Source organism: Dicentrarchus labrax, unplaced genomic scaffold (assembly GCF_905237075.1).
Source record: "Dicentrarchus labrax unplaced genomic scaffold, dlabrax2021, whole genome shotgun sequence".
In the NCBI taxonomy this organism is placed as follows: domain Eukaryota; kingdom Metazoa; phylum Chordata; class Actinopteri; family Moronidae; genus Dicentrarchus; species Dicentrarchus labrax.
Genome location: NW_026136706.1, coordinates 18,670,481 through 18,683,229, shown reverse-complemented (window position 1 = coordinate 18,683,229; position 12,749 = coordinate 18,670,481). Strand labels below are relative to the sequence as shown.

Below are 12,749 nucleotides of genomic sequence, written 5' to 3'. Positions count from 1 at the left end.
AGGTGACCTTTCTAGGTGGCATTTCAATATGTGTAATTAATTCCCCTTGAGCTATAAAAGTCGAACCCACCCTGATCTTCAGACCTTTTTCTCTTCCCACTGTTTTTCCCTTGTACTTAGTGTGTTTTTTTTTTACTTTGCCCTGTCCTTTAATCTATATAACATATCCTGTGTGTCAGCTTTGACAGCGCTGCAGAAGCTTAACATTGAAAGTCCATCAAATCTTAAACACGTCACACAACTCATCTCCAGTACGTCATAGTTTATTCACCAAGTATTAATTTCAGGATGAGGTTCCGAGTTTCCTTTCTTACAGCCCATCAATTACTCGTGTGATCTATAGTATAATGAACTCTGGGGTCTTTGGGAAATAAGTGGTTTGTTTCAGCAGATATGGATATGATTTCAGTCAACGGGCAGGAGGCATGATCTGACAGACATATATGTGCAGGATGTCTATATGGACTGTGTTTGTGGTCTACAAAAAAGAATAAGAATGCAATTATATTTGGGAATAGGAATGTAGCAGGCAAGTGTACCTAGCTTTGAAGATATAGATAATAAAAACTCCCCAAGCAAGTACTGTAACTATTGCACATGTACTACTGCACATTGGGACACATGACTGCAAATGAATCTACATTATTGTTCATAAATCACAATACAAATGTTTAATGCTAACAGCTATAGCATACAGATCAAATAACAAACAAAGTAACATTCAGGTGGTAGCCTTCATACCAACTGGAAAATAACTTTATCTCTGAAAAGCCAAACTAAAACACTACAGAAAGATTATGTTAATTTGCGCACAGACAGTTGGAAAACTTGAAAAAAGTGGTTCAGGTCTATTTCTGCTCTGTATTGTAGAGTACAGATACCGACATGATGGCAACGCTTACTGACATGGCTAGGCTGTTCTTTCTCACCGAATCATCACCAAAAATATGGATACAGAGATTTACACTTTTTACCAATTTTGTGAGGTCCTTTGATTTTGTTCCACACATTCCTCTTCCTTTTAGATGTGTTATGCTAGTAGTGTTAGAGACAAAGAGCGGGCACAGAGGTCTGGTACACTCACTTCTTTCATACACGACTTAAACTGACACTGACTCAAGTTACATCACTTGAGGTAATTTATCAGATTTCTTGCAGCTGGAGCCACAACAGGCTTTATGCAACATTTTCCTCATATGCAGGGGCCCTCCCCAACAACAGACTTTAATCTGGAGTTTCCTTTTAAAAGCATTTTTGAATAATGTAAAATCCATGGACACAAAATGGAAAGTGGTATAAAAATACAAAACCTGATCCATTATAGTCACTGCAATATGAATGAAACTTCCCATGCTTAATATAACATTATTATAATATTACAAGCAACTGTATTAGAAAATACAGATGACTGAGGAAACATAATCCTATTGTCCAAATGTGGATGTCTTTTTTTCACTTGTTAGTCAGTGACAAGGCACAAATGTGAAGGACAACTCAGCATACGTGGCACACGGAGAGCCACAGGCAGAGACATCTCATTGGTAGAGGAGGAAGTCTTTGATACTGTGAGGAAGGAAGAGGCTGGAGGCTCTGTGGAGACGACTCCTTCCCAGACTTCGGCGAATACAGAACCGACAGAGCTGAGACAGAGGGCAGGGACCTGGGCAGACAGGGGCAGAGACAGAGCATGGAGTTGTTTTACTTTCCAGAGAATAAATAAAGTGGCTTTTGTGTGTTTGTGTCCACAACATACCTCTTCTCTGCAGTGCAATTTTCACTGCGCTGTTTGGTGACGACAGATCCAGTGGAGTCTTTCCCTCTGCGTTTTTACAAAATCCATCGGCCCCAAAGTCCAGCAGAAGATCCACTACGTTGGCTCCTCCAACTCGAACTGCAGCATGTAACGGACTGTCCTTCCCACACCCTATTCGTACATCTGCTCCTACATGTGCACACAAACAGAACTGGTTGAACATCAATGACCCTAGTTAACACGTCAGAACAGACAATTTATGTGATTCAGAACATAAACACCCGACCCATTCCAGGTGTCCTCACTGTGTGTTCAACCCCTTTGAGCAGAGCTATGAATAATTTTAAATAAAATGATTTGACAGTTCTGCAAATTAGACCGACAAATGTAGACATGCCAGAAAAATGATGTGCTGCTTTGAACTGTGAAATACTGTTTTTCATGGAAAATGAGAGTGATTGAAAGAAGAAGCAAAAAAATATCTCAATTATTTTTTCAGTCGTTTCATTGTTTTTTCTATAAAATGTCAGAAATGTGTGAAACTTGTAATTTCTCTTCTTCTCTTCTTGTGTGACCAACAGTCCAAAACCAACAATTATTTTCAATTATATTACTGCTGCTGCTGAAGAATCATCAGATTTAAGAAGCTGGAACCAGGAAATATTTGGTGTTTTTGCTTCAATCAAAAATTATTAAAATATTCATTTATGTTCAGTATCCACATGCGATTGTCAAGGAAACTTGCTTTCTTTAGACATCCTAGTGATCTCTAAGCCCATATGTTCATTAATATTTAATTGTCATAGCAGTTATAAAATGGAGGCAGATGATTGTCTGGGTTTATATTTGTGTTATGTCCCATTCTTTCATAGGTTAACACTGAATGTGTAACCTTTAGTGACACTGCAGAGTTTGCAGATAGCAATACCTGAGTGTAGCAGCAGCTCTACACAGGCTGCAGCCTGGGCCATGCAGGCAGAATACAGCGGCGTCCCAACCACTGGCAGCTCCATGTCGATATGAGCTCCGTACGACAGCAGCAGCTCCAGACACTCTCTGTGACCTGAACGGGGAAACCAGCACAGCATGAGAATCTGTGCGTGTGTGGACACGCCTTTACACTCATACATGTCTGTACAGACACACCTTTCTTAGCAGCTTCATGGATGGGTGATGCTAGCTGGTAGGGGGTGTGGATGGAGGCACTGTGCTGCAAGATGAGCCTGGCACATGCAGCACTCCCGCTGCTGCAGGAGTTGAAGAGAGGTGTGGCGCCATCTGTTGATACTGCCTCCACCTATTAGGGACCAACATTAGACATATTAAAAAATATGGCATGTAGACCGATACACTATATAGACATTGATGACCCCTGACCCCTTTCTACCAGAGTTTGTTTAAAGAGTGCTCCATCTATTTAACATTGTCAGACTCATGATGGACAGTTGGGAAAATGTATCAAAATAAATTGCTATTCCACACTTTCTTCTTCTTTGTCACAATCATTACCCACAATGCACCTCATTGATCTGGTCTGTGATTCGGGTGTGTTATGCTAGTTGCTGCTAATGTGGGCTCAAGCCGCTAGCAGCAACCAGAGGTGAGGAGTGGGCTGTAGGGGTCTGGTGAGCTCAAACTTGTAGTCTTCACCTCCAACCGACGCTGACTCAAGTGACATCACTTGAGGTAATTTATCAATATTTCTGCAGCTCCCTCTGGAGCAACAAAGGGCTTTACACAACTGTGCAGTAATACTCTAGACTGGAAGAAGTTTTCTTCACAAATCCAGTCAAAACAGATGGAGTATATTGGATACACATATCTACATAACTACTGGTAACACAAACACGCTAAAAACAAGCCCTTCTTTTAAACTATTTACACAATTTTCTTACATTTGCACCGTTGTCCAGCAGGAACTTGGCACAAGCATAGTGGCCACCAAGGCAAGCTTCATGGAGAGGAGAGACTCTGTCCATGGTGGGTGTGTCTACCTGGAAGCCCTGCAGGGAAGATCGGATCAGAGAGAATAATACTGTCAGAGACGACCATGTACATGCTGTATTCTGTGTGCATTTTATTTAAAAAAGGCCCGTGTTCGTCTACCTGAGCGAGGAGACTTCTCAGATGTAGCAGTCTGCCCTGGTAGGCAGCTTCATGGAGAGGAGTTCTGTCCGACAGGAAGTCTGAGACGGAGAAAATAAGATCAGGAAGGTCTCCACTGTCAGAAAACAGTGACACGCTCATGGCCAACTGATCTGGCTCTTTGTTCATTGAAATGTTAAGATGACCTCATTTGAATGCATGTTTATCTGGTTTCCCAACCCTAAACACCAAATTTACTGAGCTACACACACCCAGAGTCTTGTTGATCTTGTGCAAAGTTTTCAGGTCTCAACCAATCCTGTAATCCCGATTACAAAAATGTAACTTTCAAATCCCCCAAAACCATCAGGATGTGGGGTTTTGATGCTTAATGCAAAAACATGCTGAGCTAAACCATATTTACTAGAAAGCTTGTCCATTTGCTCAAGAAATAACAAATGTACTCTTGGACTCTTGATTTCCCTCATAACACAACAAAAATATGCTAAATGGGCCAAAAAGACAAAGAAAAAAACTTACCAGCCATCAGTGAGTTGCATGCCAACCCCCCATAGATGTACAGGGGCCTGTGCCATGGTTGCAAGCACAGTGAAACCTCGGTTTGAACAGCAGCCATGACAAAAATGAAACAACAGCAGACTCCTCCACGACTATCCAGGACTCAAGCTCACCCAGTCGGATACACAAACCTGAAGTCGGCCTTCCTCCCCCTCTTATCTGGGTCCTTGGCCACCTCCCCCACATTGCCACCTCCAGCCCACCCTTGTCCCAGTCCATGGATGCAGTCTACAGTATGTGCATAACAATGCTTGTTAGGATGGGTCTGTGCTGATGATACACCTTGAATAAAGCACTTGTCCATGCAAACAGGCTTTGGATAAGTTTCACACTGTAGATATTTGGGTGATACAAGAGCAGTGTACTGTATTTCATCCTGCCAAGTCTGTTATGTGTGAAAGTCTTCTGTTATGACACAACATATTTTCAGCTAAAGGGACAGTAAATGTTGCTATGTGAATGAGAATTAAATTAAATGTCACTACATGATCTGATTATTTACAATGAAATGCACTAAAACACACCTTTCTTCAAAATGTATCCTGAATAACCCACAGTAAACAAAAACACAGCTCCTTATATGACCCTAGAACTAGCTCTACATGTACATCTCCTGAATACATAACAAAAGTCTCTCTACTTGAACTCAAATAACAAGGTTTTTTGCAGGCATGATACAATGTTCAACCTCCAATCACGACGCTATGCAAATCCCCATTGTTAACCTTGAAAAGCCATGCCATCCAATCTCTATCACCTCCTGTTTCACAGATACTCTGTGTTTTGTCTAGCGCTCTTCATTCCACAGAGCCGTCTCTTTTGCAAAACCAATTCTAAGAAAGTAGTCGTCTAATGCCTTTCTAGGTGTGCTGCATCATATAACGGCCTCTAGAAGATAAAACTGCTACAACGCTGGACATAAATTAAATGACGTGAAAACAGGTGAAACATTAGAAAGTATGCTTTATTTTTCAGAGTGGCTTGCCTTGGAATCATGTGATCATCTGAAAACACAAGTTTCATATAAATATGCAACATCTAAATCTAGTAAACAAAGGAGTGGCATTTGTGATAACAAAATCAGGTCATTTGCACCAATATACAGCTCTGCACAAACTTTACCGGCAAAATCATTGTTCTATATGAGGTATGCATCTAACTGAAAATATGTTACTGCCATTTAAACCAGCCCTTTTACTTCCTCTGTTCAGTGCAATCTATACAGTTTATAACAAATCAAAAAGTGTCTTTTAAAGCTCCAACAAGTGCTTCTGATAAATTTTAATCATTAAATATAAAAAACTCTCCTGATAAAATGTATTCATACAAGGTCCCTTTTGTTAAGTAAATGTAAACAATGTTTGGGGTTACCATAAGCACTTTCAGCATTCAGTAGCCACATCTCAAATATCACTCAGGACATTTAAAACCATGTAAGCAGCTAGAAGTGCAGCAGAGTGGTGGAGTGGTCACTATGATGAAATTTCTCGTTCTGCTGCTCGCTTCATGGGGCTGACTTTACTGTTTGGTTCCTGCCTCCACAATCTCTGAAGGCCGGTGGCGTCCACAGCCATGTCCATGTTCCGGTCTGGCGCCAACCACTGCAGAAGCAGCAGGAAGAGGAAGTTTAAAACAGCCACGAATGCAAAGATGGAGCCAGCCACGGGGCCGCAGTGAGCCCTTAGCCTCCGCAACCGTCTGTCCAGGGGAAGCACCTCCTCTCCAGACACTCGGTCGTACACCTGAGAGGGAGAACACAATGATCAGAGTCGGCAAGCAATTCACCGTCTATTATTCTGTGTGAAGCTCAATCACAGCAGCCTCAGCTGTGCGAACAATCAGTGGATTTACCTGCACAGAAGAAATCACTGAACATGATTACATGCACTGTAGTTACCTGGTTACTGTATCTACGTATACATTCATCATGTCAATAATCAGATTGCTCCCCTTCCTCATATTTTATTTTGAAAGCATGGCTTTCTTATCATAACTGCATTAGTGATACAAGATGCTGCTGCCTGATGTGTATTTGTGTGTGTGTGTGTGTGTGTGTGTGTGTGTGTGTGTGTGTGTGTGTGTGTGTGTGTGTGTGTGTGTGTGTTGGGGGCCTGATGTTCTGTAGTGGGAACAGTGCAAAGGTACATTTTACAAAATTAAACTTCATAAACACATCTTTAGAAAAGAGAATCTGGTAACATGTAAACATTAGAACTAGAATGATAAAATATTAGTTTATCATGGATATATATTGGTCTCGATGTTAATGTCTGATGATAAGTAATCAAGAGTAAGAGTGACAGTCAGTTAGATAATGTGGTTCTACTGTAATGTTGACTATTGCCACAAGGTGGTGCTGCCTCCCTCTCTTTTGTTCATGTATCAGTGTGAGTATCACCATTCAGTTGTTGTCTGTCTGCTCTCTAAGCTAACTAGTTATCCTTGGACTCCCTCCACTTAAACCAGACTGTTAACATTATACATTATGCTGATAGACTGTTATGTCATGTACTGTCATGTACTATTATCCCATATCAGTCAGGCTGTAGTAAACATGGCCAAGAAATGGTCTCCATGAACACTCTAGAGATCAGGTTTCTCTAATCTCTCACCCAGACTACAGAAATCTGTTCTTTCACTTACATGACATTCAAAGAAAGATTGAAGACGGCTGTAAACCGGTTTCACATGTAAACACACTGCAAAGCACAGAACACCCTCTCAATAACTAAACTATCCACATTTTAACAGCATTCAAGTTTACATCCAAAAACAAACTAAATCTGTAGCTTTGTTCTGTGAAAAAATATAGTTCATCTTAAATACATTCAGCAGAATACAATTGAACAGAACAGTTGGTTTTGGTGCTCGTGGACTTACCTTTTCAGTCCTCTCTGCAACGTTTCTCCAGGTGTAGAGGTTTTGCACACGAGCATGGATAGAGGCGGGGGAGGGGACAGACCCTGATCGCTGCCGGGCAATGACTGTCTCCAGACCGGCACACAGCGACCGCACAGTGGGCTCACACAGGGTAATCAGGTCCTCAGGTAACACTTCAGGAATGCCCCCCACGCGAGTGCTAACCACCTGAGAAATAAAACAAAAGCTGGATGCAAACACTGAACACAACAAACACACACAGTATACATTATCCACAATGTGAGAGTACAACAGCATCTGTTCTATCACTTTTAAGATTAGAAAGTGCTTTTCCTATCATATAAAAGGCAAATAGCCATGCTTTACAAGAGTAAATTAACAACTGAAAAGCATAACTTTCCTGAACTCTTGTGGGTAAATGTTTCTGTTTGACCTCTGACCACACCCTGCATCACTGTTGGGTGGGGTCAGATATAAGTTTGCTCTGTTGCAGTGATGTCAGGGTGTACACCAAGAGTATGCTGCAGGTCAACAAAAACAAGAATCTCATGTTTTCATTGGTGTCTCAATACATTGCTTCAAATTGTTAAAGAGAATGTCTCATTTTTCAGGCTGTTCAGATATGGTGAGTCAAACATTGCTGACTTAATCAGTCTGTGATGGCTTTTTATCACTGAGACATTATGACTCTTACATTAATGTGCCTTATGGCTTCATTCAGATGTGACATTTCGGGAACGAGCTGTGTGCTTATGTGAAGGAATGAGCCATTTACATCTACAAACACTTCTGTGGGGGCAGGCATGTTGAACCCCCATGTTTCTACAGTAGCGCAGAAGGAAAAATCAAACACTGGCTCTAGATTAGGGCGTTTGCTTTTTCTCGCATGTTTTGCGGCTATCATAGGCTCTCCTTTATGCTTGGAAGGGGAGAGTTAGTTGCAGATTGTATCTACACCACTAGATGGCAATAAATCCTACACAATGACACTGGTTCTTTAAAATTGTTTTGCTGGATATATATTAAAATTAAAAATATAGAGAGGGCATGTTGTTCAGATTATTACTGTAGTTGTATGTTGTACTGTACGTTTTTTTAATACCTTTTTTTCCTACTGGTCACACACCAATGAAAATGTATTACAGTAATAGATAACAGTACAAGATGCACATTTCTGTCTCCCTGCATGTTTGATCTTCTTGTGATGCTGCAGCCTTAATATTAATCTGACAGCGTTTAATTCAGTTATCCAGTAGGATTGCTGTCCTGACTTTAACGTAAAAGTGGCCAGGTTGCTTATTTCTGCCATGAGACATGCTAAATTGCCATCACATTATCATAAAGAAGTGCATGTCTCAAAGGGGTTGTTAACTTTGCACCTACCACCTCTCTTGTAAAGAGTTGGGAAATCAAATCCAGAAAATGGCCCCCATGTTGTCCACAAGGAGGCTGCCTTGTGTTTTTCAAATCTAGACAACTAACTATTTCCTGTCATTTATTTTGTCTGCCCAATGTGTAAGTAACTTCAACATTTAAATAGGTATGCTGTTTAGTTTAGTGGCTTGGGCAACGCATTGAGCAGTAAGGACATTATTGCATTAGTCTGTTATGACATCCTGATGACGCAGTTTTCTCTTCCTCCTGAGATACTCCAAACCCAACTTCCTCTGTCACATGTGACTGTCTCGAGGGTCAGCTGCTGCGACTTGTAACTATCATTGTTAACAGTTTCAAATGAAATTGCCTTTCCCATCTTTTATCCCCTTATATGCTAAGTTTTTTTTTAAGCAGTGCTATGAGATGGAGTTAAGCAGCCACCTACGAACACACACCCACAGGAAATCTGTGACAAGCTTCAGCTGTGTCAAGCCAATTCAACAGAGCTTTTTATAAAACTGAGATTAGAAAATTATTGTTTTGTGACTGTTTTATAGCCATAAATAATAAAGGTAATTTCAATCACATAAATATATTTTATATAGTTGATAAATTGTAGAAATCAGTGGTTTACTTTGTGTTGCCACATGAATCAAGTGAATGCTTTTGGACAAAACAAGACTGTATGCAAATTTTGAGAAAGTGAGACTGGAACGAAGGGAGGCAAAGAGACAGAGAAAGGGACAGCCAGGAGCAGAGAGGAAGAGAGGCAGGGTGTCCTCTCTACAGAAAATGCAACTTTAACTTTTGTTTCTTAGATATATGAAACTGCGCTTTGTTTGGCCCACTTCAATCTGACAATACACAAGGGACTATCAACGATCAATTTACACCTCTCTCTCTATGTGGCCTATGTGGCACATAATCTCTCCCAGCCTTAAACTGTTGTATGAAAGGCAACAAACCTGCAGACCACAGCAGGCTCCTTCCAAAATGGCCATACAAAACGCTTCCGTCAGAGATGTGTTGAGGAAGATGTGACCCTGCACCAGAACTCCACGAACATCTTTATGCTCCAAAGCCCCCAGTAGACGCACCCTGCAGTGACCCAATCAAAGATGTAAGGCACATGTAAAACTTTCACACACACACACACTCTCACACACACACACACACACACACACACACACACACACACACACACACACACACACACACACACACACACACACACACACACACACACACACACACACACACACACACACACACACACACACACACACACACACACACACAACCCCCTGTGTTTGACTCTCCATGACTTCCTGGACAAAACACAGGTAATGCAGCATCACGCTGAATTTGCATACACACTGCATGCTGCTTAACCACAATCATTTCCAGACAATATACAATAAATGCTAAACTGCGCTGTCAAATTTCAGTTCCTCAAATGTGACTGCAGCAACAATAATGAAAGTTTTAACAGTGACCCTGTGTCCTGACAAATATTCTAAGGATACACGAGCATCCGGTTGTTACCTGTCATGCAGTTGGTATTTCTCTCTCACTTCCTCCAGCACAATTCTCTTCGGTCCCTCTCCACCAATTAGGAAATGCAGATCTGGATGTTTGAGGCAAAGCTCTGGGATTATCCCACCGAGAAGATCAATTCCTTAACAGAGGGAGAGATTGTGAGCACCTGCTTTGACAACAACACTGATGCAGTACTCAAATAATGAACAATACTGAATATTGTTTGTTGGCTGATACCAACACTGATATTTGAGTGTTGAAAAATATGATATTTATTTCAGCTGACACACACACACACACACACAAGCTGACATATCTATATATCAAATTTCATCATAATGTTGACCCACTTTAACTCAATCGCTAGAACTGGAAGAGATATTTAGGTGTGAATCACTTGTGCAAACATGAAGGCTTGAACTTTGGTCCTCTACAAAAGGGCAGAGTCTCATTCTGCTACAATTACAGCCTAACGTTACATTGACCCGCAGAAATATGAACAAATGCGATGTCTAACACAACAACTTCTCCGTACCTTTGCGGTAGACAAGGCGGCTGATCACAACAATAGTGATCCTGCCGTCTTGGCGCTGGGAGGGGTCGGGGGTGAAGTCCGTAGGGTCAACAGCGTTTGGAATAACAGACACTATCTCTGGGTTGAGTGTCGCACGGAGCACCGTGTTCTCCTTACTGGTGTATGACACACACACAATGTGGTTGGTATCACACAGTGACACAGTCAGAAGCTTGTTGGTCAGCACAGAGCTCACATCAGCAAAGCCGAAGAGCGAGTGGTCAGTGAACACCTGTAAATGATAACACTGTTTAGGTTTGTGTAAGCAGATTATGTAAAGTGATATAAACACACTGTAGGGTTTTGAGATCTGGATCATAATAAGTAAATACCGTGTTAAGGCCCATTGTCTTAGCGTGGAACAGTGCATCATGGGCCATGGCAGAGAATGAGCTGTGTGCGTGCACCACAGTGATGCGTTCCCTTACAAACACACAGCGTAGCAGTGGGAGACTGTGGAAGCAAGTGGTGGCTGTGGACTGGTTGTACATCACCTGCAGTGGGAGGTAGTAGACCTTCAGTCCATTGGTCAGGTACCTGACACCCTTCCTCCTGCCATAGGCATGGGTGGCAATTACCACCTTGTGTCCCTTTTCAATCAAACACTGGGATAGCTGGTAAATGTGACTTTCCACTCCTCCCATGTTCGGATAGAAGAAGTCAGACACCATGCAGATGTTGTGCTTCCTGCTGGGGACCCTGGCAACCTCTGCAGGAGCTCCAGAGACTCTCTGAGAGGAAGAGTTATTCACAGCTGACGCTCTCCTTCGTTGGCCCATTGTAGATTCCTTCTGTGGCTGTGCACCTCATCAGTGCTGAAACAATTAGTTAGTTCATTGATTTGTTAATAGAAAGAAAATGAATTGATGACAGAAATATTTTAATGAAATAATAATAATAATAATAATAATAATATATATAATTATAAGTAGTGCAGAAACAACTAAATGATGCCCAAACAATCCTTGTTTCCAAATTCTTTCTTTCTTCCTTGACTAAGATTACGTCTTTTCTGAGAATAAAAGTTAACCTCAGCTCATCAAGTTTTCTCAAAGCCGAGGGTGACATCCGTTTCATAACAGTTAAGGAATAGTGATGAACTTTCTGTCCAACTAATCAATCAATCGATTTATCATTTCAGCACTAATTACACCAACATTCTGATGATAGATGTATTTTGCCGCAGCATACAAGACAATATTTGATATTTTGGATATAAAAATATCCCCCAGCAGTGACTAAGTACTGAGATATGATACTCAGATATTAATGTAAACAAAGATCCAGAGCAGTTTCTAAATTACCTCAAGTACTTTTCAGTAAACATTTTCTTTCTTTTTTATATTGACCAACATATACACCTATGATAGTATATCTGACGGTGATAATCCCATCTAGAGATGTAGGGGTTTATCTCCCCATACATATATATATATATATATATATATATATATATATGTATGTATATGTATAAAGCCCCTCTCAGCCCCTGTCTCATCTCACTGACTCTGTTACCATCACACCTGTTTTACAGTGAATTGTTCCTTTAACTTGTATGTGCGTTTAACTATGGTGTGATAGTAAAAATCACTCACCACAAACTACGTTAGTTATCTAATACAATGTAAGCTATTATCCAGCTGTTCTTCTCTACGTTAGCTACATTAACGAGCTTTGAGCCTCCTCTCTTTCACTACACATTAGCATCAAGCTAACACACTTTCTTCATATTCAACCACTGACATTAACGCCGGTAGTTCTCCCAGTCCGAACTGTCTTACCGTGGACAAAATGTCAGTCTTGTTCCAGGCTGGGAAAAGTCACAAAACACTTTTCCCGCTGTAGGTTCATTTTAACTGGCTAGCCCTGAGCTAGCTGAGTTAGCCGCCTGTGTCACTTCCTGGTGTGCACCGACGTCACACGCAGTGACGTCCACGGAGCTGATGCTGCCATCTGCTGAGT

General features: G+C 41.2%; 2 protein-coding genes across 3 annotated transcripts; both read right to left on the bottom strand.

Annotated features, from left to right (window-relative positions):
• Positions 1-656: 656 nt before the first annotated feature.
• Positions 657-4,526, bottom strand: asb11 (ankyrin repeat and SOCS box containing 11). The gene is made up of 7 exons (XM_051404513.1): positions 4,379-4,526; positions 3,860-3,939; positions 3,649-3,756; positions 2,900-3,050; positions 2,682-2,816; positions 1,754-1,942; positions 657-1,660 (listed from the first exon to the last, which is right to left on the bottom strand). The coding sequence occupies exons 1-7, from the start codon at positions 4,473-4,475 to the stop codon at positions 1,536-1,538; spliced, it is 885 nt and encodes a 294-aa protein (XP_051260473.1). The 5' UTR covers positions 4,476-4,526; the 3' UTR covers positions 657-1,535.
• Positions 4,527-5,362: 836 nt separating this feature from the next.
• piga (phosphatidylinositol glycan anchor biosynthesis, class A) lies at positions 5,363-12,737 on the bottom strand. 2 transcript variants are annotated; one of them, XM_051404511.1, is made up of 7 exons: positions 12,569-12,737; positions 11,120-11,602; positions 10,749-11,019; positions 10,220-10,352; positions 9,640-9,772; positions 7,298-7,504; positions 5,363-6,159 (listed from the first exon to the last, which is right to left on the bottom strand). In XM_051404511.1, exons 2-7 carry the CDS (start codon positions 11,564-11,566, stop codon positions 5,890-5,892), a joined length of 1,461 nt encoding a protein of 486 aa, XP_051260471.1. In that variant the 5' UTR covers positions 11,567-11,602; positions 12,569-12,737; the 3' UTR covers positions 5,363-5,889. The 2 variants fall into 2 exon arrangements, with proteins under 2 accessions (XP_051260471.1, XP_051260472.1); XM_051404512.1 differs by having other exon boundaries at positions 11,282-11,602.
• Between the last annotated feature and the right edge of the window lie 12 nt (positions 12,738-12,749).